Source organism: Sciurus carolinensis, chromosome 3 (genome assembly GCF_902686445.1).
Source record: "Sciurus carolinensis chromosome 3, mSciCar1.2, whole genome shotgun sequence".
NCBI lineage: Eukaryota > Metazoa > Chordata > Mammalia > Rodentia > Sciuridae > Sciurus > Sciurus carolinensis.
This window is the reverse complement of record NC_062215.1, coordinates 148,055,748-148,082,839: the sequence shown is the minus strand read 5'-3', so window position 1 is coordinate 148,082,839 and position 27,092 is coordinate 148,055,748. Positions and strand designations below refer to the sequence as shown.

The window sequence follows — 27,092 nt, the reverse complement described above, 5'->3', positions numbered from 1 at the left end:
AGTTAAAAAGGGTTATGAAATAACATGAAGAACACTGGAGTTTTATGACTTCAGAAAATTGAAGAATCACTTGTCTAGAAAGAACAATGTAAAAGCAACAGATTTAATTGCCTTTGAGAAATGCATTTGGTGAGATCTCATTAGACAGGTCTCTACTTTTCCTGGGTGAAGAAGTAACAATGAAATATTGTAGGATTGCCACTTTTGCCACTTTTCTTTTTTATTTATTTTTTTGGTCCTGGGGGTTGAATGTGAGGGGATGCTTAACCACTGAGCCACATCCCCAGGCCCTTATATTTTTTTGTTTTGAGACAGGGTCTTACTAGGTTGCTTAGAGCCTCACCAAGTTGCTGAGGTTGGCTTTGAACTCACAATCCTGTCTCAACCTCCTGAGCTGTTGAGATTACAGTTACGCACCACCACACCTGGCTGCCACTTTTCTTTAGTGAACACATTCCTGCTTTGTTGCCTGGTATGCAGTAATGGGGTTATGAGGATGAGTAATCATGGTGCTTATGATGTGCACCATCCAAGATACAATGCACACCACCATCCTGAATGTGTTGACATAAAGGTGTGTACAAAATGTCATTAACTTGCAAAAGAGGAAATGATCAGCTCCACAGAGTTGAGGAGGAAAGGGTTCCCAAAAGATCCTGAATAGAAGATATTCAAGATAGGTCTTGGAAGAAGAAAAGAGGTTGGTCAGATGGAGGAATAAGAGAGGGCTTTGGAAAGGCCTAAAATTGACCATGGCTGTCAAATTCTAAGAACAGGGAACAACTTGGTATATCCAGTGTAGCCTGTGTGTGTATCTGTGCATGTGTATTTTGGGGGAGGGATGGTAGAAAGCAAGCTGGGGTTGGCTTGAAAAGGACTAGGAGACCATGCTGATTGTTTATTTTTGTGGTGTTAGGGATTGAACCTAGGAGAATTCTGCCTCTGAGCTACATTTCCAGCACCTCCCTTTTTTTTAAACAGGTTGCTGAGGTTTGCCTCAAGCTTGTGATCCTCCTGCCTCATCTTTCTGAGTAGCTGGGATTATAGGCATGTGCCACTCTTCCTGGCAGGAGTTTTATCTTAATTTTTGTTCTGTTTTCTGTGCTGTTATTTACTTTAAAATACTTGAGAAATTTAGTATAATTAAATGACATATTTAGACATAAATTTCATCTACCCCCTAAGTATAGTCAAAAAATCTCCTTGGTGTAGGTAATTTTCATTTGGAGAATTCATATCATGAATCCATACTTCAACCTTAGTCACCAGACACTTAAATAACCATCTACAACTCCATCTTAAGATTTTGTTCATTGGTACAATATACATGGTTGTCTAGAAAGACTTCTCTTACACTGTGAACATTTTCTGAAGAAGGTCGAGGAACCCAGCAAATGGTGCTGGCTGCAGTAATCCTTGTCTGCAGCTCTGTTGTTCTGAGTACTCTCCTCCAGAGGATGCTGTCACTTTTCCACCTAGAAACCAGATAATTCTGCCATCAGACTACTGTGTTGGGTCATGCAGGTCCCTTGGCCTACTCCTCATTAGTGGAGGATGCTGGTATTTATGAAAGAATTTGTTGGTTGCTGTGATTGCCAATTGGCACCCCCTAGTTGGATGTGGATATTGAACTTGAAAAGAGGCTACCTTTTCAACAACCAGAGGGGTGAAATTTTTATTTAATTAAAATTAGACTAGTGGTGGCACATGCTTATAATCCTAGCAACTCAGGAAGCTGGGGCAGGAGAATTGCAAGTTCAAGGCCAGGCTCAGTAATTTAGCAACTGAGTGAGACCCTGTCTTGAAATAAAAAATAAAGAGGGCTGGGGATGTGGCTCAGTGATTAAGTGCCCCTGGGTTCAATCCCTGGTACCCCTTCCCCACAAAATTTAAATTTTAATAGCTACATGTGACTAGTGGCTACCACATAGATACTCTATTATGGGCTTATTAGACAGTGCTGAAATATGACATTGAAAAACCATACAATTTTTTTGCCTTATTTCCAAGATTCAGAAATTTTTTCTTAACATGTTAAAGTAAAATAAATGGCATCTTCGGCAAACTTAAATTCAATAACAATGTGAAGCCTGGTTTATTCGTGAGAGTCATCACTTCTTTTAATCTTCCTTAGTTCTTCTGGCTCATGGGTATTTAAGCTACATAAGCACTTCCTGTTGTAATGGAGCACATACATTGTCCTTAATCAAACATATGTGTCTCGTTTTGAAGTAGATCCTGTGGTAAAGAGTGAGTGGAACATAGTCCCTGCCATCAGTTGCTGGGTTTCTTGTCTAAGAAGTGAAGAATACACATGTAGGCAAATAGAAGATGCATTAGGAGAACCAGGTACCATAGGAGCATAAAGGAGAGTCACTTCTACTCAAAGACTATCTGTTAGTCTCAGCAAGAAGGTCTAATAGTGTCCTCCTAAATTCATGTCTATCCAGAACCTTAGACTATGACCTGTTTTAGTCAACTTTCTTGTCACTGTGACCAAAATACCTGACAAGAACAACTTAAGGGAGGAAAAGTTTATTCTGGTCAAGGTTTCAGAGGTTCAGTACATGTTTGACTCCATAGCTCTGGGCCCAAGGTAAGGCAAACATCATGGTGAAAGGGTTGGCAGAAGAAAGCAACTCGGGAGATGAAAACATGGAGGCGGGGAGAGCGCTTTACTCACCAGGGACAAATATAAGCCCTGAAAACACACCCCCACTGACCTGCCCACTCTTGCCATACCCTACCTGCCTATAGTTACCACCCAGTTAATTCATCAGTGGATCAATCCACTAATTAATTTCCAACTGTCATAATCTAATCATTTCACCTCTGAACCTTCTTAATTTGTCTCACACATGAGGTTTGAGGGACACTTCATATTTAAACCATAACAGACCTTATTTGGAAATATGGTCTTTGCAGATTAAATTAGTTAAGGTGAAGTCATACTGGATTAGGGTGGGTCCTAAATCCCATGACTGGTGTTTTTATAGAGAGGACAGGAAGAATTGGATACATACAGGGAAGAGGGCCATATGATGATGAGGACAGAGACTGGGGTGATGTGACCACAAGCCAAGGAATGCCTAGAGACACTGGAGGGGCAAGGAAGGATCTTTTCTGAGAACTGATGGCTCTGCTGACAGTCAATATGGAACTTCTAGCCTCAAGAACTGTGAGAGAATGAATGCTTCAGCTACCCAGTTTATGGTCATTTGCTCCAGCAGCCAGCTGCAGAAAGTGAATACAATCTCCCAGAATTGAGGGCAGAGTTGAAGAATCAATCTTTAAGATGTACAGGAACAGGGCACCTCCCAGGCTCTCAGCAGCAGGAATTGTGGACTCCATGGCTTGGCCATCCAAGTGATCTGCTCCAGTGAACTTTTACCCTTTCTCAAGAGCCTAATGCTCTGAAGTTATGTTTCTTTCCCAGCAGCCCAACTGGAACACGTGGCATGAAGGATAGATGATTTCCTGAAGTGAAAAAAAGAAAAGAAAGAAAACAACCCATGTGTCTTTTTCTTTGAGAAGAGGTTGGTTCCACCTTTGGATCACCGTCACCACAGTAGTCACCATTTGTGTAGGTGACCACTACACAGAGGATAATAAACATATGTGGAATAAGAAAACATTTTGGAATAAGAAAACATCTAGCTGAATGCTACACTTGTACCCAGTGGTGATAGGTGATTATGGATGTTGAGAAAGGTTATCCTGACAGCTATCAGCAGAATGTTTTGGAGCAAGTCCAGGTAGCAAGCCATTGTCATCATTCAAATGTGAAGTTACAGGAGCATGGGAGAACCTGTCCTGCCATGGTGGCTCTGCAGAGGAAAGAATACTATTGTATTGTAGTCAGAGCTTAACACTGACTTTCAAGATAGTGTGGGGAGACTGAGGCAATTTCTTCCTAATTTTTAAAATTTCTTTTTGACATCTTTTTTTTTTTTTTCACATAAGAGAGTTTATTCAGCAAACAGGCAGAGTGTCTCCCTGCAGGGTAAGAGAGAAAATGAGAGGAAAAGAGAGAGAGAGATAAGCATGCACAAGAGACAGTGAAAGCCAGGAGGAGAGAGCATGAAAGCGAGGAGGAGAGAGAGAGAAAATGGCGGGGGAGCTATTCTTAAGTAGTGGAATTTCGCGGGCTAACAAGGACCAATAATGGAGAAGAATACTTGCGGGCTGACTGATGAACCAATAGCTAGCTAGGATGTTCACAGACTGACAAGGTAGGGTGTAAGTTGGGAGGCAGGGAAAGGACTGCAGCGTAAAGGGTGGGGGAGTAGCTTTATATTATATTATATTCCCCCGTTTTTGTTTTTATAAGATCTTTTGTTCTCCAGTTCTCTCCCCTCTTATCTCTCCTTCCTGCCTACATGACTAGGCCTGGATTTGCAGGTGAGATGTAAAAAGTAAGAAGCGGATGGGGCAGGGGGAGAGCCAAAGTAATTCAGCCAGACAAGGGCCCAGGGGGCATTAATTAGCAGCTCCTTGCTTGAAGTACTTGATAAGGGCAGGGAAATCTAGTAATCAATGGACTCCAAAGATCCTTGACATTCCATTCTCCCAGGGGCAGTCTTCAACTTCCACATTTCCAGAGGCAGATGGCTTTCATGGACTTCATTTCCTCAATTTGACCAATCCCCTATTTCTGCACTAACTGCCTGTCCCCAGTTCTGGCTTCATAGTTTTAGGAACTCTTTCCTGCTGTAGGGAAAGGGGGCAACGACCACTCTGGCCGCTTTGAGCTGGAAGGGGGGCAGCACAGGGCAAGCAGTTTGGAGTTCCCTTTTAAAAATTGGATCAATAGAGGGGTCCATGGTAGAAGTCTGGCTGGGGAAGAGCAGGTTGTAAAGGCATCTGGGGGTGGGCGCTTCATTATATACTATCTGTTCTGTAGGTGATGGCTTATTATCACAAGTTACCTAGGTTCTGTGTTCTTGAAGCAATACCTCTAGGCTGGGGGTCAGGTAAAGTGGTTTAAGATTGTCTAGTAGACACCCCAGGGGTGAATCTGCTGGAATGGAGGACCCAGATCCTATGGTGGAGACTGATACAGCTGAGTCAGTGTCCAGGGTGTCCTGAGATCAGAATAGTCAGCAATCTGAAGGCCAGTGGTGGATGTGGAGAGCGTCGGGGCGAATGGAATGAGACCAGTGTCTGGGGGTCTGGGTCGACGGACGCCACCTAAGTGACGGTATAAGAGCCCATCCGAGTCACAGCACCAATGTAAGAACCCAGAAACCACTCCAGACACAGGAACTCCCATAAGAGAGTTTATTCAGCAAAGAGGCAGAGTGTCTCCCTGCAGGGTAAGAGAGAAAAGAGGAAAAGAGAGAGAGTGCGTGCGCAAGAGAGAGAGTGAAAGCCAGGAGGAGAGAGCATGAAAGCGAGGAGGAGAGAGCTCTTTTTGACATCTTAAGAATTGGAAACAAATCTTTTTGCTGCTTGTCTACACAATTATACAAGTCAGATCAAGTGTTCATTTTCACTGCTCTGGAGTGGAGCTAGAAGCAGGTTTCTTTATGCCAGAAAAAATATATCCACTTGGAGAACCCAGGCTCAGAAAGACAAGAGTACACCTATCTTCCTCCTGTGCTCCCAAGACCCAGCAGCAAAGAAGTAGGATGCATAGAACTCAAAGTGAACATTAAGAATTTCAGCTCTCTCTTCTCAGTTATTAGGCTGCCATCGATGGTAAAAAAGAGGGAATAAAATTGTCTAGAGAGAGAAAAGGGGAGCAACAGGTGTAATGGGCAGGAACCAGTTACTTCTTGGTTGCCTTAGACTTTCCATGACATTCTAACACTTGGTCATTTTGTCCCATCTATTTGTAGGGCCAGCTGGGAGTAGCTCTAATCCTGACTGATCATATGGGTATCCTAGACCCAGTTATTTCTTTTTATTTTTCCAGTTATTTCTGATGGGGAAAAATAAAATAAAAAGTAGCTAATGAAAGTGGTTGTACTCTACGCATGTGTGAGAATTAGATGGATGGGGATGGTGTGTGTTTTAATTAGTTAGGAAGGTTATAACAAAAAAGTCAGAAACTGGGTGGCTTATAAACAGCAGAAATTTATTGCTTACAGCTCTAGAGACTGGAAAGTTCAAGATTAAGGAATCATCAGATTGGGTGTCTGGTGAGGGCTTCTTTTCTGATGCATAAGTGGTGTCTTCTTGTTGTGTCCTCACATAGTAGAAGGGGCTAGCTGGCTATCCAGGGTCTCTTTTATAAGAGTACTAAGACCATCTGTGAAGGAAGAGTCCCCATGACCTAATCACCTCCCAAAGACCCACTCTTAATACCATTGACTTGGGGTTTGGGCTTCAACATATGGATGGGCCATGGCAGGCGACACAAACATTCATGCCAGGGCAGTATGAAAATCAGTTTGCTATGCATGTTTTTTAATTGTGCCAATGTATTATTTTTAAAAATATAGTTAAATTTTATCTTTCTAATAATACTTATTAAGCCCACAGACAGAACTGGTTTTAAAAATATGGCTTCAAATATTTCTTTTCAAAAACACCAACACTTTATTAATATCCATTCCATCCAGATTTTAGTGCACCAACTTGCAGGAATCATTTATAGTCAGACACCTTTATATTTTTTTAGTGCTTGGTAGTATTCACCATGACAAAGAAAATAAAGGTTCAGTAACCATCCTTGATCCTAATAGACCAAAATAATCCCAATTCTATTTACCATCATGTGTGTGTGTGTGCATGTGCAGTACTGGCGATTTAACCTAGGAGTGCTTTACCATTGAATCACATCCCTAGTCTTTTTAAATTTTATTTTGAGACAAGGTCTCTCTAAGTTTCTGAGACTGGCCTTGAACTTGTGATCCTCCTGCCTCAACCTGAAGTTGGGCTTACAGGCATGTGCCACTGGGCCCAATTTATTTACCATTATTTACTTATCTAATTTTTATTTTTTTATTAGATCATTATAATTATGTATAGTAGTTGGGCTCATTTTGACAAAATCAGACATGCAAGGAATTTGATCTCGATCTCTCCCCCTGACCCCTGCCCTTTCCTCTTCTTCTCTCCCCTCCATTCTCCCTCCTCTGCTGTTTTTCCTTTTGCTCATTTATTATTTATTTATTTATGGTATGGGAGATGAACTCAGGGGCACTCTGCTGATGAACCACATCCCCAGCCCTGTTTTGTATTTTATTTAGAGATAGGGTCTCACTGAGTTGTTTAGTGCCTTGCTTTTGCTGAGGCTGGCTTTGAAATCTCCATCCTCCTGCCTCAGCCTCCCGAGTGACTGGGATTACAGGCATGAGCTACCATACCTGGATATTTTTGATTGGTACTTTCTACATATACATAAAAGTGAAATTCCCTCTGGTACATATGTATGCACATAACATGATTTTGTTAAATCACTCTATATTTCTTCCCCTTTCCCATCCTGTCTTCCTCCCTTTTCAAAAATTTGTTCTAAATAGTTATACATGACAGTAGAATGCATTTTGATTCATCATACATAAATGGAGTGTAACTTCTCATTCTTCTGGTTGTCCATGATGTAGAATTACACAGGTCGTGTACCATAGATGCATATGGGGTTCTTCCTCCCTCCTGATCTTCTTCTTCTTCTACTCCACTGATTTTCTCTTTATCTTTTTTTTTTAAATTTTTTAGTTGTTGATGGACCTTTATTTTATTTATTTTTATGTAGTGCTGAGGATCGAACACAGTGCCTCACACATGCTATGCAAGCACTCTTCCACTGAGCTACAACCCCAACCCTTCCCTTTATGATATTCAACCCTGCCTCCACCATCTTCTTTCCCTAGCTTCCACTGGAGAGAAAGTGACTTTTGATTTTCTGAGTTATTTGAAGTGATACAAGTGAAAAAGTGAATTTCTCACATTTTTATTAGATTACACAACTAAGGATTTTATTTTCAAAAGAGGTCTATACATTTTCTTTTATTACTTTCAACATATTTCACCCCAGCCACTCCTGAAAAGTTCCCCAGCTCTTCTGCTCACATGTCTTGCATAACTTTATCCTGCCCATAACCTTCTTCTACCTTCTCCTTTCTCTTTATGCTCCTGTTCCACTTTCTCTAAAGTCAGCCTGTGGAGAGCCATGCCTTAGCCCCTTTAAGCAAACGTGTCCAGGGCCTTGAGTGACTTGAGCTTCTCAGGGCTCTACTGCATGCCTCATCCCATACCTTCTCTCACCTATCGCCCACTGGTCTGGTTCTGCCTCCCCTCTGCATCAGCTTCAGGAGTCACTGCAAACCACAGCTGGGTGAGCCTCATTTATGTGAATTCTGGCTAACAGAGTACCAATTTTCCTTTTGATTTTCTGGTCAAATAGGCCTAATATATGCACTGACTTCTCCTCCTCAAAAGGCCCCTAAAACTCAGATTAGTGGAATTTTATGGATCCTGCATATTTTATTTATTTTTCTTTTTTTCTTTCTTTTTTTTTTTTTTTTTATCAGTTCTGGGGATTAAACTCAGGGCCTCATGCCTGGTAGGCAAATACTCTGCCACTAAGCTATACCTTCAACAGTTTATGTTTCATTTGTTCTGTGTTACCCACTTCAGTGTATGGGAAACTGAGTATTCAGTTATTTCTGAAACTCTGATACCAGATCAAATGTTTTTCATCAACAACAACAAAAATGTTTTGTAATAATGCATTGAAAGCGTTTCACATTTCTTTTTCCTTTCCAAATTCCAAAGGAATGTTAATCAGTGGACTAGCTGATCTTCATGAGAAAAATACCACTCCTTTGCTGTCAAATGCACACACACAGATCCATAGCCAATTCATGGTAAAAACAAAACAAGACTTGCAGAACTCCTGTGGTGTCACTGCTCTGTGGTCCCTGAATCAAATACATCACCAGGAAAAGTCATCATGTGTTTACTAAAAAGTGTTTTTCTTACTTTTTTTTGCATGGGTGGGTACTGGGGATTGAACCCAGGGGTCCTTTACCATTGAACCACATCTCCAGCCCTTTTTATTTTTAATTTTAAGACAGAATCTTGCTAATTGCCCTGACTGGTCTTAAACTTGTAATCTTCCTACCTCAGCATCCTGAGTAGCTGGGCTTGCAAGAGCATACTACTACGCCCTGCTGAGAAGTGTTTTTCAGTGATTTTAACCTGTATGACCAGTTCAGTTAGATTGGATGGACAAAGAAGGGAAAAATTAGCTTTCATAGCAAAATTCACACCATCTTTTCAGAAAAAAATAATCAGCATTAAATTTGCTTGTTATGGATATTTCATAGTACTGCAATATTAATTTCATCTTGATTTGTACATTGACTTGTGGTTTCTAGGTCCAGAAGTCTAAGTAAATAATTTTTAAGAAATGATTTTTCTTGTTAAAGTAAGAATCAGAATGTTTCTAAATTTCGTGTTATTTTCCCCCTTCAACAGATAATAGTATCAGTTTGGAGCCCACTTAGGATTAACAAGACATCTTTTCACTTGAAAAACTGTTAACACCTGGGGGAAAAAAGAGAAAAGAATAGTTGTAAAACAAAGGGTACAGATCCCTCAATTTTAATGCTTGGAAAGAAAAACAATAAGTAGTTGAAAATTGGATTGGTAAGCTACACAGTTATGGAGTAGTACAGTTGGGTAGTTTCCTATTCTCCCTTGGCCTCTGAGTCTTCATTCATAAAATAAAAAGCTGGGTGAAATCAGGGGGTTTTGCTTGTTTGTTTTTATCTTTTTCTTTTTTTGTTTTTGTTTTTGTTTTTGTAGGGGGCTCTCTACCACTGGGCTATGAGTTATAGCCTCAGACCTTTGTTTTTCATTTTGAGACAGGGTCTCCCTAAGTTGCCCGGGCTGGCCTGGAACTTACCATCCTCCTCCCTCAGCCTTTTGAGTCTCTGGGATTACAAATGTGCACCACTGCACTGCTGAGACCAGAGGTTTTTTAAAGACCTTTAGCGGAGAATTAAACTGTTGTAGGAGACACATACACGTGTGCACATGGTTTTAGTATGGTATAAATTTCTAAGGTCAATGTTTACACTTGCTAGTAAAGCAAATATGTTAGAGTGATTATGCCACTTTGGAGAACACAAAAAAATTGAAATTGCAGGTAAAAGATGACAGTTAACAGGCTCAGAATGAAATTCATATCTGAATTTTGTTTTGATTGCACAGCATGAAGAAAATTCTGACACACAAAAATAGTTGTGAATGAGAAAGTGGCAAGAGTTTTTGTCTTGTTTTTATTTTTAAAATTCATCTTGCAATTTGAGGATGGGCCTAATATATTTTAAGGTTTGCACAAAAATAGGACAACCTAGTTAATTCACTGGTATTATCTATTTGTTTAAATTTAAAGTTTGCTATTTGGCACATCTGAATGTGTGCGTGTGTGTGCGCATGTTTGTGCGCGTGCTTGTGTGCATCTCATTGTGTAACTACCCTTTGTTGAGTTCTCTTTGTCAGGCATAATGCTATGTATGCTACATGCCTTATTTTACACAGAAATTAGAGTGGAAGCGTCATCATATTAAATTTAACTTTAGGATTTAGAAAGAGAGTAATGTAGAGAGAGACAGAATTAAAGAGATTGGATAATTCTGCCCTACATTCCCTGAGTTTTAAAATTACTATTTTACAAAAATGTAAGATATGATTTTAAGTGTCAGCTATTTTGATTTTTGTCATTGTAAAGAAGCAGCAAATGCTCTTCAGTTATTTAGCACAATTTAGTAAAAATAGCAATGCAAGTTATTCTCAGGACAAAACACAACAGAATTAAACATATATTAACACTTGGGGGTTATTTTAATATCTAATTGGAAAACTAGACTTAAATGAAAAAAATTGATTTTTTTCTGAATTTATGACATAGTATTCTCTCTTTCAGAATGCTTTCAGATTTTCTGTTGTTGCCCATTATGTGTACTGAAAAGTAGAAGATTAATTTTCTAACAATAACAATGTGTTTTTTATCAGGGTGTCTCTATGGTCATTCTCCAAAGCCTTCAGTGCTCTGAATTTTGTGTTAGCGGCACAAAACTGAAGCAGTCAAATTCAATGAATATAAACAGATAACCCTTCCAAATAGCACTTGTTAATCATAAGTGCGGAAAATCAATAGATTTCAATTTGGTGTGTTGAAGTCAAGCTGCAAGTGACTCTCAAATCAGGGAGTAGAATATTTAAAATGTCTCAATCTACCACATTTTCATTTATTGATAGAAAGAAAAACTTCAGCGTTGGCTACAGCACTTTGACCTAACATTCTCATCATCCAAAGTCATGCATACTGAATGTTAAAAGATTAAAACGTTGGATAGAAAGTATATTAACTTGAATTCAATCCTAGGGTTCCATGGAACACAATTTGAGAACCACTGGGCTGGCTAACATTTTTCCTCTTTGAGTGATTATCTTTTATTTTATTGATCTTACCTTTCAGGAAATCACAGCGGGGTTATGCTACAGGAATAGACCAAGGTTTAAATGTCTTAGGGTCGTCTCTTGGGATCTGAGAAAGAAAGCAAATGAAATACTTAATACATATACCATAATACCATTGCAATATTTTGCCAGGAAATTTATATCAGATCTTTTAAGTTTTGAGAAATTCTGCTTGGAGAAAGCAGGATTTTCCTGGATCCTGGGGAACGGGACTGTGTCATTTCAAATAACAACTCTTAGAAGACAGTGTGTGGTGTTAAGATCCCTGGTGCACTTAATGTCTCTGAGTAAGAGGACAGTCCATTAGTAATCTATCTTCTTTGCATCCCAGGTATGAATTGCAAAGAGAATCATATATCCTATGAATTATTTGGGGAGGAGGCTTGAGGAATTAGACTGGGGAGTATTGTTTACGTTAAGACTATTTTTTGCAGTGTAATGATAATGCTGTCCACACCATTAGCCAAATAATTTGCATGGCATTGCATTCTTGCTAGTTAAGTTCCAATCCCTCTTCATTATCCTGGGCTACAAACTTCAGAATTTGACTTTTTTATCTTTCTTCCTTATGGTTCTGATGTCTGTCTCCTCTGTTGAGAATTTTCTCCTTTAGGTTTGACCCCAAAGCAGAACACATATTCCTTGCTTTCTCTTGTGTCTGTCAAGTTTTCCTTTAAAGTGTTGGTTGACTTTTATTTACAAGGATATTTTATTTATTTTTTGCCTCTGGGAATTGAACCCAGAGCCTCGCACATGCTAAGCATGTGCTCTACCACTGAGTTACGTCCCCAGCCTGAGAAAATGTTAAAAACAAAACCAAATAGCCCCTAATGACAGAAAGTCATAAAGATTTCAGAAAACTTTTCTCCTACTCATATCAATTCACAAAAAATACAAAAAAAAAAAAAAAAAAAAGGTTTAGGTGTGAGATTCAGTGGTAGAGTGCACCGACCCTTCATTGGACACCAAGAAATGAAACAAGAAAAAGTGAACCAAATAAAACAACAACAAAGGAAGACAAAAATTTCACCTCAATCCTGCCTTTTAGGATATATTTACAAGTTCTAGTCTCTGTATTTAAATGTAAATGAAGGGCTAGGTTTCTCTTTCTCTTTCTCCAAGGACCTTCCCTTAGTGTCTTATCTGCTCCCGTGGAGTTGTACAGTCAAGTTCTTTACAACTAGACTGTTCTCCCTGGACTGGGCCCAACACTGGACAAAGCTCCTCAGTCTAGTCTGGGGTAGCTTCAGGTCAGGTAGATTCTGCTAAGGAGAGGGAGTTTTTAGTCTTCCAAACCCTACTTCCTATTCTTTTCATCAGACCTGGACTCTTGGGGTGCTTTTCTGTTCTGACCTTCAATCAATCTCATTCTCATGCCACTTCTCCCTTCTTCAGTCCCACCTATGCCTTAGACTTTTGGGTGAGGACATACCTTTCTTTCTTGGTCTCAAAAATCAAAGCCCTGGGCTGTGGTAGTAGCTCAGTGGTAGAGTGCTTGCCTGGGGTGTGTGAGGCACTGAGTTCGATCCTCAGCACCACATTAAATAAATAAATAAATGAATAAACAAACAAATAATATAAAAGTATTGTGAACATCTACAACTTAAAAAATAAAAAATCAAAGCCCTGGAACTTACACTGTACTGTACTGATTTTTGGTACACTCCCTCCCCTCCTTCCTTTACCATCTTTTGCAAATTAAAGCAATACATTCACTTTGAATGTCAAGACCAATTCCACTTTTAGTTAAAGGTCAGCTTCTAAAATAATTTCTGGGCCCAATTTCATTGTCATGGTCTCATATCATTGCTAGTTGCCACCAGTTCAGGATTCATCAACATCATCAGCATGATGCAGTATTGGATTAACTCTGCAGGCCTGGGTTGTCCAAACCCTGCATATTTCCCTCCAAATAAAAAAGGTTTGGTTCTTGCAGTTGGTTATCTCCTGGAGATAAACCCTAAGAGTTTGGTAATATCCTGCCTGATAGCAATGTCTTGCTTAACTAGAGTCTTGGGGCACTTACTCTGGCCTCTGGAGAAGTAATGACCAAACAAGTTCAGCCATGCAGGCAATTCTTTGCCTATATAATTGATCCCTAATAAAAACCAAGGCTTCCCTGGTTAACAATACTCCATATATCTTCATACAGAATTAAGTGCTGTGCCATTCCACTGGGGAGAGGGCAAGAGGATGTTCGAGCATCTGGTTCCTGCTGGACTTTGTCTTATGCACCTTTTTCCTTGGCTAATGTTAATCTGTATCCTTTCACTGTTATCAACCACAACTGTGATCATTAGCAACTCTTCTCAGCTCTTTTTTTTTTTTTTTTTTTCCTGTGGTGCTGGGGATTGAACCCAGGGCCTTGTGCATGTGAGGCAAGCACTCTACCAACTGAACTGTATCCCCAGCCCTCCTCTCAGTTCTGTGAGTCACTCTAGTAAATCATTGAATATGAGGATGGTCTTGGGGATCCCTGATGCAAACATCATCTTCACCATCGTCTTCATTATCATCTTCAGTATATATTGACCATTTGCTCTGTTTTTGACACCTGCTGTATGCCTTATATATTGTTATGGTTTTGATGTGATGTGTCCCCCAAAAGCTCATGTGTGAGACCAATGCAAGAAGGTTTAGAGGAGAAACGATTGGGTTATGAGAACCTTAACCGGTGAATTAATCCCTTAATGGGATTAATTGAGTGGTAACTGAAGGCAGGTAGGGTGTGGTTGGAGGAGGTGGGTCATTGGGGGTATATATTTCGTATCTGGTGAGTGGAATCTCTCTCTGCTTTATGATTATCATGTGATCTACTTCCCTCTGCCACACTCTTCTACCAAGATATTCTGCCTCACCTCAAGCCCTGAGGAATGGAGTTGACTTTCTATGGACTGAGACTCTGAAACCCAAATAAACTTTTCCTCCTATATAGTTGTTCTGGTCGGGTCTTTTAGTCACAGCAGCGAAAAAGCTGACTAAAGCATATGTGTTATTCAATTCTCACAACAAGCCTGTAAAGTTAATAGAATTATTCTCTCCACTTCCCCAAACTGCACTCCATTTCATAGATAAGAAAACTGAGTGACCAGAGAAATTAAATAAATCACCAAAGGTAAAGCTGGGGTTCACACCCAGTCTCCTCTAACTCCAGGGTCATGTCTTAACCACTAAGCTAAAACAGCTCACTGTAACTCCTTTCCCCAGATGACTTCCTTTTTCTATTTTACGTTCTGCATTTCTTATGTCCGTTCTTAAACAGAGGGATGCCTCCAGCTTTGTCTCTTTTCTTTTAGAAGCTCTCCCAGCTCTTTCCTCTGCTTCACCCAACCTAAGGAGTAACTTTCCAGAGACCCAGTGGGAGAGTTTTTAGATACAAAAATATACATTCTATAACAGTATCAGAGGCCTGGAGATGTGACTTATGGTAGAGCACTTGCCCAGCATGTGCGAGACCCTGAATTCAATTCCCAGCACCACAAACAAAACAACAAAGAAATGGTTTCAGAGAATCCCCCTTCAGTAGTAGTAAGAATGACTACTATGAGAAGTGTCACCAGGCATTGCAGGGAACAGATTCAGTCCCTGTGTCCTGGGATAACCACGTTTAAAGGGGAACCAGTTTCACAAGCAGTTAGAGTGCCCATAAAACCTCTCCCAGCAAAAGAGGCAGGAAGAAGAATGTGGTAAAGAATGAACACACACCTGCCTCTGTGTGTGTATGTGTGTGTGCACGCATGGGTGTGCAAATGTCTCATGGGAACAGGATGGCAGGTTCAACACCCCGAGGAAGGCACCATGGGAGACTCCAGTTTGAGAAGTCTGTCCTCGAGTCATTCAGTTTACTTCTGTTCCATCTCAAAGAACCCACGTGACTGAGGCATGTTTGTGCTGGTGTAAGGCCCTGCCAATTATCTGTGGCTTAGGTTTTAGTTGAAGGCGCTGGCGCCTGCATGTTTCTACGCATTACAGTACATGAACCAGAGTATATGAATGCAATCTTGCAGGCCTGGCATTGCGTGTCCTCCCCTCCCCTCAGAGAAATCCAAGGCTGTGGAAGATAAAGGACTGAGCATGCTTCATCTTGAGGGACGAGTATTCTGGGGAGAACCAGCTGAGATCAGTGTGGTTAAACCAGGCTGTCCACAGCAGATGAACGCTCCTGGGCCTCTCCATCTGGGAGAAGGGCGTCCCTTTACTGAACTAAACAGGTGGCACCTTTAATACTGCCAACTTTCTCTGCATCTGGGCATCTAGATCTGCAAAACAGGCAGGGAGGAAGAAGCAGACTTGGGGATTGGCGAGAGAGGAAGTGCTTAAGAGGGAGGAGGGAAGGGGAGTGGAGACTATTTTAGGATGTCCTGAATCATCACACATTTCAATTAAAAAGGCAAAGGGAAAGGCAAAGGCCTTTTGAGACTAGCCAGACTTTTAGAAAAGGAGGGCTAGGACAGACCTGGTCACTCAGAATGGAGTGCTGATCTAAGGATGAAAGGACTTTTCCCCACTAAATTACTGAAATCAGGCTTCAGCTGAACATTGCTAGTAGTTGCAAGGATTCCTCATGAGTCAGCGTTATCAAAATGTGGTGTGAACTCAAACCTGTTTATAAACTTCTTTTTAGGCGGATTTTCAGGTTCTAGCTTCCAGAAGATGGAAGCTGAATCTGCCAACTGGCTTTATGTAACCTTGCACCACAGCAGCCCACATAAACCACATTCCCACCCCTTCCAGCCTAAGTGCTGGAGGTTGAAAACAGGCCCTCCTGCAAGTGCTCCTCTGAGCAATACCCCCAGCACCCTCCCCCACCCCCATGCTGCATATTTGTACTTAACAAATGCTTTTTGCTACTGTGATAACAGGTAATAAGTTTTTTGTTTGTTTTCATCTGCCCTATTAGCAAATTCTCCAAGACAGCATTTTTCAATTTTTTTTTTCTTTTTTTTTTTTTTGGTATTAGGAACTGAACCCAGGGACACTTTACCACTGAGCTACATCCCCAGTGCTTTCTAATTTTTGAGACAGGGTCCTACTATTATCTTGGCTGGCCTTGAACTTGTGATCCTCCTGCCTCAGCCTCCCAAGGTCCTGGGATTACAGGCATTCGGAGCCATATCCAGTCATTTTTCTAATTTTTAAGGCTGTGAAATCCTTCATGTCTCCATGACTGAAAGATTAAAAAAAAAAAAAAAAATCAAATGACTGTTTCTAAGGAGAAGTCCTAATTTGAAAGTGTTAATTATGTGTCTTTTTGTGTATCTTTAAGGGAGAGTTACTCTTTTTTTTTTTTCTTATGGAATTTTAAATGACTGTATAAAACACAAAACACATTTTCCAAGAAATAACATTTTTTCCCTCCCATTACCAAAAAGGAAGTTGCATAGAGATGATATTTCTGGCCATGTCTGGCTAGGTTATTTTGCTGGGCTCAGAGCAGAAATTGTCACCAGCAACACTGGTCTCACTAGAAATTAACCTCCTGGCCGGGCGCATACCTGTAACCCCAGTGACTCTGGAGACTGAGGCAAGAGGATCATGAGTTCAAAGCCAGCCTCAGCAAAAGCAAGGTGTTTAGCAACTCAGTGAGACTCTGTCTCTAAATAAAATACAAAATAAGGCTGGGGATGTGGCTCAGTGCCCCGGAGTTCAATTCACAGTACTCGCTTCCCCCCCAAAAGAAGTTACCTCCTAAGAAAGGGCCCATGTGTAAAATATCAGTCAACAACTCAGTGATCAAGTTGACCAAAACTCAAATGAGTTAAAAAAGAAAACTTTTGATATAGTAAATGCTCATTCATATATATATATGTAATGTACATACAAATACAAATATAAAAAATATATATATTTTTTGTAACAAAAATGCCCTAAGCTTCTTACTAATGCCTGCTTTTTGTTGAAACCAGTTTACCCTGAAAATGATGTTTCTAGTTATGAGTGGTTATTTGTTCTGGCTTCAGCAGGTCAACTTGATTTAATGTGGAAACACTTTTCAACCTTGTGGGAGAGGCATATTTTGAATAAGGTCATTAACAGTTATGGGTATTTGGTGAAGGCCTTAACACTAATATTTACAGAGTGACTCGTATTTACATGGTATTTTTACATTCATTATTTATTTAATTCCTAGGGGAAAGTACAGAGTGTTTTACCATATTCCTGTTTGAGAAATAGATGTAGGCAGGTCATTATTTACCTTATGGCTGGGACAAGGTTATTATAAAAAGGAGGTTTTGAACTTTCCAGTGCTCATGTTCTAGTACCTAGACCCTTGACTTTCTTACTCATCAAAACAAATTGTGTTTTTACAATAGTACCAAAGGCCAAATACAAAGAGTGTTAAGCGTCTCTGTATGTGTATTGCATAGCACATGTTGTGTGACAATGTGAATCATCATAGGCTTCTTTCTCCTTTTTGCAGTGCTGGGGATTGAACCCAGGACCTTTCATATGCTAGGCAAACACTCTACCACCACTACAACCCCAGTCCTACAACCCCATGGTTAAAAAACCATGTTGTAGTTTGATCAGATGTATTTAAAAATATCAATTCTGATATGGGTTTAGATTTGTTCCAAGGTGCTTTCAAGAGATGGGTTTGTGTGAGCAGCCAGGCCACAGGAACTTTGGGAGGAGTGCTGTGGTCCCAGAGAGGTGAGGAAATCCTATCTTGGAAAGATGTGAAGAAGCAGACCTGGGAAATGATGGAGGACAGACACCAGGAAAGCTGCTGATTGGAAGAAGGACTATCCAGGTTTCATCATGCTGATGTGCAGATACGTAGTGCAGCACTTGTTATGGTTCAGATATGAGGTATCCCCCAAAAGCTCAAGTGTGAGGCAATGCAAGAAAGTTTAGAGGTAAAACGATCGGGTAAGGAGACCCTTAACCTAATCAGTGCATCAATCCTCTGAGAGGGATTAAGTGGGTGGTTACTGTAGGCAGGAAGGGTGGAGCCAGAGGGAGGTGGGTCACTGGGAGCTCACCTTTGGGATTTATATTTTGTTCCTGGCCTGCAGTGTTTTCTCTCTGCTTCCTGGTGTCATGTCCTGTGCTGCTTTCCTCTGCCACACTATGATGTCCTGCCTCACCTTGGACCCAGAGCAATGGAGTCTGCCAATCTATGGACTGAGACCTCTGAAACTGTGAGAACCAAATAAATTTTTCCTCCTCTAAAATTATTCTTCTCAGGTCTTTTGGTCCCAGTGGCAAAAGAATTGACTATTTTCTCTTTCCTCCAGGGAGAACAATAATTACAGTCTTTCAGTTTCTATGAGGGAGGCAAGACCAGAGATAAGAGGGCTACTTTTGAGGGCTATGGAGTCCCAAACTGAAGTGGTTGAACATGCCTCAGGACCCTTGTACTAGTATTCTCTGCCCAGAACAGTGTTACCAGATTTATTCCCTCTCCCTCACTTCATGCAGACCTGGCTCAAATGTGAACACCCCCAGAGCAAGCTTCTCTAACAAACTCTCTACAATAAACTCTCCATTACATTGTAGCCTCCTACTCTTCTATTTTGCTTCAAAGTATTCAACATACCTGAAATTACATATCATATTTGTTTAATTTTTTCTGTTGGCATCCCCAACAGAATGTAAACTCCATGAGGCAAGAAACTGTCTTGCTCACTAGTTCTCCAATTGTGCTTGGCACCCAGAAGATAATAACAGATAATATTAGATGAATAAACAATTACATAATGGGTGACCAAAGTTGAGGACCCCCCCCCCCCATCTATGATCCCTTTAAGAAAAGATTAAGGCTAAGGCAGAAAAACATTCTGTTGCTGCACTGGGATAATCCAGAGTCTGTCAAGCACTTAGAATTTACAGTAATTGTCTTTCTCCCTTGTTATTCTGGAAACTCCTTGAGAGGACCAACCTGTAAGTCTGATTCATCACCATCTTCCTGGTTACCTCAAACTATACAGAAAGACTTCATGATTTGGGAGGCTGAGGCAGGAGGATTCCAAGTTCAAGGCCACTCTCAGCAGCTTAGGGAGACCCCATCACAAAAAGTAGAAAGGGTTGGGGATGTGACTCAGTGTTAAAGTTCCCCTGGATTCAATCCTTGCTACCAAATGAACAACAATAAGAAGAAACTATGCAAAAAGGAAGACATCAAATTAATCTGTTGTATTTGTTTAAAATATGAAAAGTAAGTGAGGGTTAACCAGCTGTGGAGAGGAAGACACTTCCAAGTAGAGAGAAGAGCAAGGCAGAGGCCATGTGACAGGAATGAGCAACCAGTCCTCAGCAGAAGAACAGACAGAAGGAACAGACATGACCAGGGTAAAGTCCAGCGAGATTGGAGAGGTGGGTGGGTCCTGCCACGCTGAAGGTGTGTAGACTTGTGAGCAAGTTGGTTCACCTATCCTATAAGCAATGTGCTTTTCATCTGTGCTAGAGGGACCTGGTCACTTTTGTCATCCCACAAATCTCTGGCTGCAGGGTGTGGAGAGGCCAGTTAGGAATTGGCTTTGACGCAGACTGCAGATGTGGAACTGGACTTAGGGTCTCTAAAAGGTAAACTCCAAAGGGCAGGCATCTCTGTTTCATCTGCTGCTGTATTCCTGGAATTGTTCTATAGAATGGGACCTGGCACAGAGGAGACCCACGCAATGTCTGTTGAGTGAATGAAGGATGTGGTGGCTAAGAATGGAGGAAATGTCCTTGGTTTATACCCATAGGACATAAAATCAGCATACTACAGTGATGCAGTCACAACAATGTTTACAGCAGCTCAACTGGCAATACCTAAGCTATGGAACCAACTTAGGGGCTCTTCAACAGTTGAATGGATAAGGAAAATGTAGTACATATACATAGTGGAATATTACCCAGCCTTAAAGAAGAATGAAATTATGGCATTTGCTGGTAAATGGATGGAACCTAGAGACTATCATGCTAAGTGAAATAAGACAGTTACCAAAAACCAAAGAACAAATGTTCTCTCTGATATATGGATGCTAATTCATAATAAGGGAGAGGGGCACTAGGGAAAAAATAGAGGTACTTTGGATTAGACAGAGGGGAGTGAAGGGAGGAGAGGAGGTATAGGATAAGAAGAATAGTAGAATGAATTGGACATTATTACCCGAGGTGCATGTATGATTTCATGACCAGTGTGATTCTACTTCATGTACAGTCAGAAGAATGAGCAGTTATACTCCATTTATGTATGATGTGTCAGGGTGCATTCTACAGTCATGTATAACTAATTAGAACAAATAAATAAACCTTAAAAAAAGAATGGAGGAAATGGACTAGTTCGAGGGATTTTGACAGAGTTAAAATTAACAGAACATGGTGAAGGACTGACAGATGAGGATGAGGGAGAGAAACGCCAGGATGACTCCCGGGTTTCTTATTTATGTTGCTTTTCTTTTTTGTTGGTGATGGGGATTGAACCTTTGGCTTCACGCACACTAAGTGAGGACTCTACCGCGGAGCTACACCCAGAGCCCCTCTTGTGAATGTTTCTCTGTGGACGGAGAGTATTGGCATTTCTGGAAATAGGAAACAGCAGAAGATTCTATATTTTGTGTGTTCCTGGTGCTCTTTGTCAAGCAGAGTCAGGACTTCCTCCTCTTTGCTCTCCTGGGGAAGCCCTAATGAAGGCTGGCTTCTGGTTGTTCTGTTCTCTGTGCCAATGAACAGCTGAGGAAGGGGGTCTAGAGGCCAGAGCAAAAGAACTCTTGGATCCCTGAAGTCTTCTTTTGTGTACGGTTGGTTCTGGGGATGGAACCTGGAGCCTGAAGCATGCTTAGCAATGCTCTACCACTGAGCTGTATCCCTAGCCCTTTTTATTTTGAGACAGTGTTTCACTAGACTGCTTAGAGTGGCCTTAAACTTGCAATCCTCCTGCCTCAGCCTCCTGAGTAGCTAGAATTACAGATATGAGTCACCATGACCTATGAGGATCCCCCCCCTTTTTTTTTAAGTTAGAAGTGCTTTTGCTTTTGGGGTATGTCATGTTCTTTGGTTACCATGTCATGAGCAAGGTCAGTAATGACCCTACAGAATAAAATCAGCCCAGAGAAAGGGTCCTGGAGTATAGTGGCCAGTTCCCTGGCCCTGCCCAAGCAGGCGGGGCTGGCCAGAGACAGGTGATGGTTCTCACTGCTGTGTTCAGTGGGCTTGGATGAACTGAGAACCACTGACTTGGGAGAAGACTTGGAGGGAAGTTACAGAGTGATTGATATTACCATAGTACCAGAAATGTTGCTGATTTAGATTTGGAAATGGAAAAAAAGGAGTGGATCATCTAGGGGCAAGAAATGAATAATTATGATGCTTCCCTTTAAGAAATATTCCTTTATTATTCTTTTACTCTATGGCTGGTTGTTTGAAGAGGTCTGTTAAATATTTGGGTTTCTTTGAATATAAATATGAAAACACACATTTCCTCTTAGGAAATAGAGAATCAGCTCTTTTCTCTCTGGGATACAGTGTGCTACAGTGTTGCCGGGCAGCCTGGGTTCAGATCTTACCCCCACCAGCTAACTATGTGTGATCTTGGGCAAGTTATTATGCCTCAGTTTTCCCAATAGTAAGATAAAGAAAATAATAGTAGTTACTTAATAGAGTTGTTATGGCGATGAATGAGGTAGTATATGTAAAATGTTTAGTAGGTGCTCAGTCAATACTAGCTGCTCTTATTATTTAAATTAGGAAGCTTTTAGGAACTTGGCAAAGGGCATGTTTGAGGATGTCTCGAAGTTGCTTATCTGTAATTTCCAGCAGGTTGGGATTGCCACATGCGTCTCTGCCTAGTCCTACCTCCTGGGCATGACTGCCATGAAATGGGGTGAGAGGGAAGGTGGCGGCTGGCAGTGGGACCACTTTGTTTCTAAACAGCAGGCAGATGGTGTGCATTCTGTTTGCACAGAGAACGTGCACGGTGACATTATCAAATACGCCTGTATGACACAGAGGTTATGTTTTTGTGTTTTTGTTGAAGGGCAGGGCAGGGCAGGGTAGGTAGCACAGAGGGAGGATACTTTCTGCCGTTTGGAATAGTCAGTTGCTTCCCATTTAGCTATTTGCTTTTTTGTTTGGTTGGGATTTTTGTCTGCAGTGCTGGGGATGGAACCCAGGGCCTCAGCTCTGCCGGGCAAGCGGTCTACCACTGAGCTACACCCCCAGTCTAGTTATTGGTTTTTGAAGCATGACAAATGATCGTACTTCAGGGCTGCTGAGATGATTAAATTAAATAATATGTGGGGAGACGCTTTTTAAAAAACCGTTATGTGTATACAAAGTGTACATGTGTGATTGGTATTGATCATTTTATAATTTGGCTAGACACAGATAAGGTCATAAATTTACTCAATAAGTCCAAGAAGCAGGAAATAGAAAAATCACCTTTGAGGAAAATAGAGAATAGTTCCATACCATTTCTGTGAACCGATCTGCACAGGCCATCCGAACCTGTTCTGGTGTCGCTGGGCTCTTCACTGTGAAGTCCTCAGCGGCATTCCTTTCTCTACGCGCTGCAGCCACCGCATCCGCGATTGCAAAGAACACAGATGACCCCAGGAACATCCCGGACTCCCCAAGGCCCTGTAAGAAAGCACATTTGTTTTAGAAAGTTAGACATTAGCTACTAGAGGGCAGAGCCAGGTCTAGTTCACCATGATATCCTCAACTCATGGTACAGAGTCTTGCACAAATTGGTTCTCAATGAATGTTTGTTGACTGACTTGTTGATGGATGAAGCTTGAGTACTGTTTAAAATCCCAGTAGCGCCTAAACTTCCCACATCTTTAATCCTGGTTGTGTTAAGCCTTTGTTCTCAAGGAACCAGGGTGGTGGGGGGACCTATTTAGTTAAGAGCTTGAACTGCCCAGCTTCATGAGCAGAGAGAAAAATGCCTGATTATGATTCCAGGATCTGAGGAGGCAGGGTGTTCTAGAAGAAAGTGTAGAATTAAGAGAGTTTGCAAACTCATCATCTGTAAGGAACAGGTAGGTAATGCAAGTGAGTGAAGTGAACACATGAAGAACAACAAGGAGTAGTGGGGGTGGTGAAGTAGAGGTACCTATCTAAAGGGGGCCACTGTTCCTTGGTTCTGATTAATTTCTGTCTTGCAGGAAGGTAGTTGAAGTCACCAGATCATCCAATTTTTAAAGAGACTTTAAGTATTTGTATTGGTTTTGTTTTGTTTTTGTGGTACTTGGGATTGAATCCAGGGATGCTCTATCACTGAACCACATCCTCAACCCTTTTTAGTTTTTATTTTGGGACAGGGCCTCACCAAGTTGCTCAGGCTGGCCTCTATCTTGCAATCCTCCTGCCTCAGTCTCCTGAGCTGCTGGAATTACAGGTGCACCACCACACCCAAATAGGAATTTGTATTTTAATGTAAAATTCCCTACTTTAAAAAAGTGTGTCAAAGAAAACACATCTTTGGGCAAAGTTCAGTCCGTGGCCACCAATTTGCAATCCCTGAGCTAGAAAGGCTGAGTCTGAATCCTAGGCCATATCCCCTGTTTCTCTGGGTAGGGGAGATCATCTCTTGGCGTCTCTGTTTCTTTGTCAGTGAGATGCAGGCAGTGATGCCTACCTTATGGGATGTTGTAAGAAAAGTAAGTGCAAAACACCTGGCATAGTGCCAGGGACTGGCAGCTGAGGGGTTCTGTTGTAATTACAAGGAACACTCTGCAAAGGACCTGCAAACCCGTGATTTTCCTGGTTCCTTCTGAGAGAGGCTGGCCACAACCACCAGTACTCAAGGGTCCAGCTGCCTTCTAAACGCTTGGTCTGAAAACTGCTCTCTGTGGCCTCTGAGCAGCCTTTTGCTTTCGTCCCCTGGAGTGATTTCCACTCTGATTAAAGAATCTGAAGCCACTTTGATTCTCTCACTTTCAGATTTGCCCAGGCCTCATCTCTCATCTTCACACATCCAGAGGACATTCCTGGGATCAAAGTGGAATCCAGTTTGGAAATGACGTAATTCCTGCAGATAAATTCGTATTTTTTTTTTTTTCTTTTTTAGTCAATTTACGACTCCCAGCAAGAAGTCTCCCAAAAGATTTTAAAGAAAGCTTTACAAAACATCTCAAAGCTTGATGAAGTTTCTCCTCTGGGGGAGTTTTTCACATAATTTGCATACAGCAATGACCTTAATTTTAATTTGCAGTTTTATTATGTTAGCCATTATCAAGGGCTGGCTGATGACTCTGTGTTCTGACATTATTGACATTTGGGGTCAGATGACTCTTTTTGATTTGGAGCTGTTTAGCTGCAACCCTGGCTTCACCCACTGGCAGTAAAATCCTTCCATCCCTAGTTTTGACAACCAAAATGTCTCTAGACTTGCCAAGTGTTCTTTGATGATAAAATTACCCCTCCTCTCACATTGATACCCACTGTCCTTGATTCATTTTTGGGTACAGCTGAGGACAGCCCCACAGAGGTGAGTGATTTACCTAAGATCACAGGGCGTGGTGGGACTGGGCAGGACCCCAGGTTTTATGAGTCCTCCATCTAGAATTTTGTCCAGAATACCATGGCTTTCTGAGATTTCAGTAGCATCATGCCTTTAGTTCCACTTAATTCTGTAGTCTTAAACTTCTTTAACAAAAACATTATTCTCTCGAGAAGGCAAAGCTTTTTGATGAAAAACTTCTTATTGAAGTTGAAAAACTTCTTATTGAAGTTTTCAGTCAGAGAGGATATTAATAAACTTCTTGGCCATGATGGCCACTGGGTGGATCGTTCATCTTTCCCGAATCTCAGTTTTTCCTAGTTGATTCACCCCCACATGGTTCGGTCTGTATGACATTTGATATTTATGTGTCGTTTTGTCCACTGACTTTCTTTGCCATGCTACGGATCTGCTGTATCATGTGGCGCCAGGTTTGGGTGCTTACCTTGGACGAGTAGATGGTTAGTGGGGTTTGTGATGAGGGCAACAGGGAGACATTGAACTCCTCTGGGATGTCCGTGATGGTTGGAATTTTGTACTCATCTGAGCTCCGAGAATACAGGACACCTTCTGGGGAATACTGCAGCTCTTCAGTTGTATAAAGGCCCATCCCCTGAATAAATGCACCTTCGATCTGAAGGGGGACAATTTCAAGCTTTGTGACACTGCAGCCTTTGAAGAAGGCCTTTCTCTTCACCACAGCCATGCTCAGCAAGGGCTATCTGCTTAAGTGGACCTGCACCTACCTGCCCAATATCAATGGCTGGATTTAGGCTGCAACAGGCATCCATGACAATGTCCGTCCTGGTTTTCTGTCCAAAATAAAAAAATCTCCCCATAAAAACTTGAATTAAAAAATATGAGTTTCAAGTTTCTTCAAAGAGCCTCCAGTTATTCCCAAACTCCAGCTAGTGAATTAACATTGCGTTGAACCCATCAACATTGGAGCTGGCAATAACTGGGCACGAGGGCGAACGCCTGTAATCCCAGCAGTTGGGGAGGCTGAGGCAGGAGGATTGCGAGTTCAAAGCCAGTCTCAGCAATTTAGCCAGACACTAAGCAACTCAGTGAGACCCTGTCTTAAAATAAAATACAAATAAAGGCTGGGGATGTGGCTCAGTGGTTAAGTGTCCCTGAGTTCAATCCCCAGTACCAAAACAAAATAAAATAAAACAAAACAAAACAAAAAATAACCGGAGCTGGCATGACATCTGCTAAGCTCTTCAAATTGATTGCCAGGACTGGCAGTGACCCTGGAAGATCTTCTCATGGTTTGACTCCTCTTAAGGGACTCCAAAGTCCACAACATGTGGAGTGTTTGAGTGAGTCGCTTAGTAAATAATTGAGCCTGGTTGTGCATCTGATTTTCAACTTGGATTTATAGTCCTAATGTCATTCATGAGCTCACCTAGTCCTCATGATAATCTGGTGCAGGTGGCATTGTTGCCATTTGACTGAGGAAACCATGTAGCCATGATGTGTATAAGTTTGGGGGTTTGCGAGATCTCGGAGAGTATCAAGGGCAAATGTGGAAGCCAATCTCAACTTTGCTACTCTGTGTCCTACTCTGAGAAACACCTCATACTAATCTGGCCCTTCTGTTTTGGCATTGGGTATGTGCATGCAGGTTGTCAGGGAGCCACGGGGGGCTCCTAAGTGACTATGGTCTATCTCAGGAATGGGGTTTCCTTCTGCTCCTATTTTCAGTGCTTATTCTGGTAACATCATTCTCTACTTAAATTCAATACCTGGTCTCCTACTTCCTATCTTGCCTTCTGGGTTTGGCATTTCTTTGGACTCTAACCTTGGCCTCTCTCAAGCATTGGAATCAGTCTTCATCTATCCTCAGGAAGGGGATGGGCTACACCTCAGTGTGACCCTTCAATTTCCTTCTACCTTGAAACCCGGTATGTTTTGCATGATGGGTGCTGGACAGGCGAAAGAAATGACTCTGCACTAACACTAAATCAGTGACCTGCTTCAGTTCACTAACCACAAGCAGCAGGCAGCAACAGGCTTGCCCTATAACTGGCAGCAGTATGCGTGTCATTTGCTTTCTCTGAATTCTCTTTAATTAAAGTTTTGCCTCTTCAAGGAATCAATTATTTTAAGGGATCAAAGTGATACTGAAATTGTTGAACCTTTAATTATAAATGTAAACTGGAGGGAGGAGAGAAGAACAAATTTGAACTTTTCTGGAGCCATAAATTCTGGAAGA

General features: G+C 41.4%; 1 protein-coding gene across 7 annotated transcripts in view; it reads right to left on the bottom strand.

Annotated features, from left to right (window-relative positions):
• Positions 1 to 2,565: 2,565 nt before the first annotated feature.
• Positions 2,566 to 27,092, bottom strand: part of LOC124979845 (aldehyde oxidase 2) — an 82,300-nt gene continuing 57,773 nt past the window's right edge. For 4 of the 7 annotated variants that reach the window (XM_047544637.1, XM_047544639.1, XM_047544641.1 and 1 more), the window contains 5 exons: positions 25,621 to 25,686; positions 25,320 to 25,508; positions 22,840 to 23,007; positions 11,431 to 11,506; positions 8,393 to 9,498 (listed from right to left, as the gene is read on the bottom strand). In XM_047544637.1, coding sequence (XP_047400593.1) covers positions 11,453 to 11,506; positions 22,840 to 23,007; positions 25,320 to 25,508; positions 25,621 to 25,686 — 477 coding nt within the window. In that variant the 3' untranslated portion in view covers positions 8,393 to 9,498; positions 11,431 to 11,452. Of the gene's footprint in view, positions 3,478 to 8,392; positions 9,499 to 11,430; positions 11,507 to 22,839; positions 23,008 to 25,319; positions 25,509 to 25,620; positions 25,687 to 27,092 lie in introns of those variants that run through there. The other 3 variants (XM_047544638.1, XM_047544642.1, XM_047544643.1) reach the window with 3 other exon arrangements.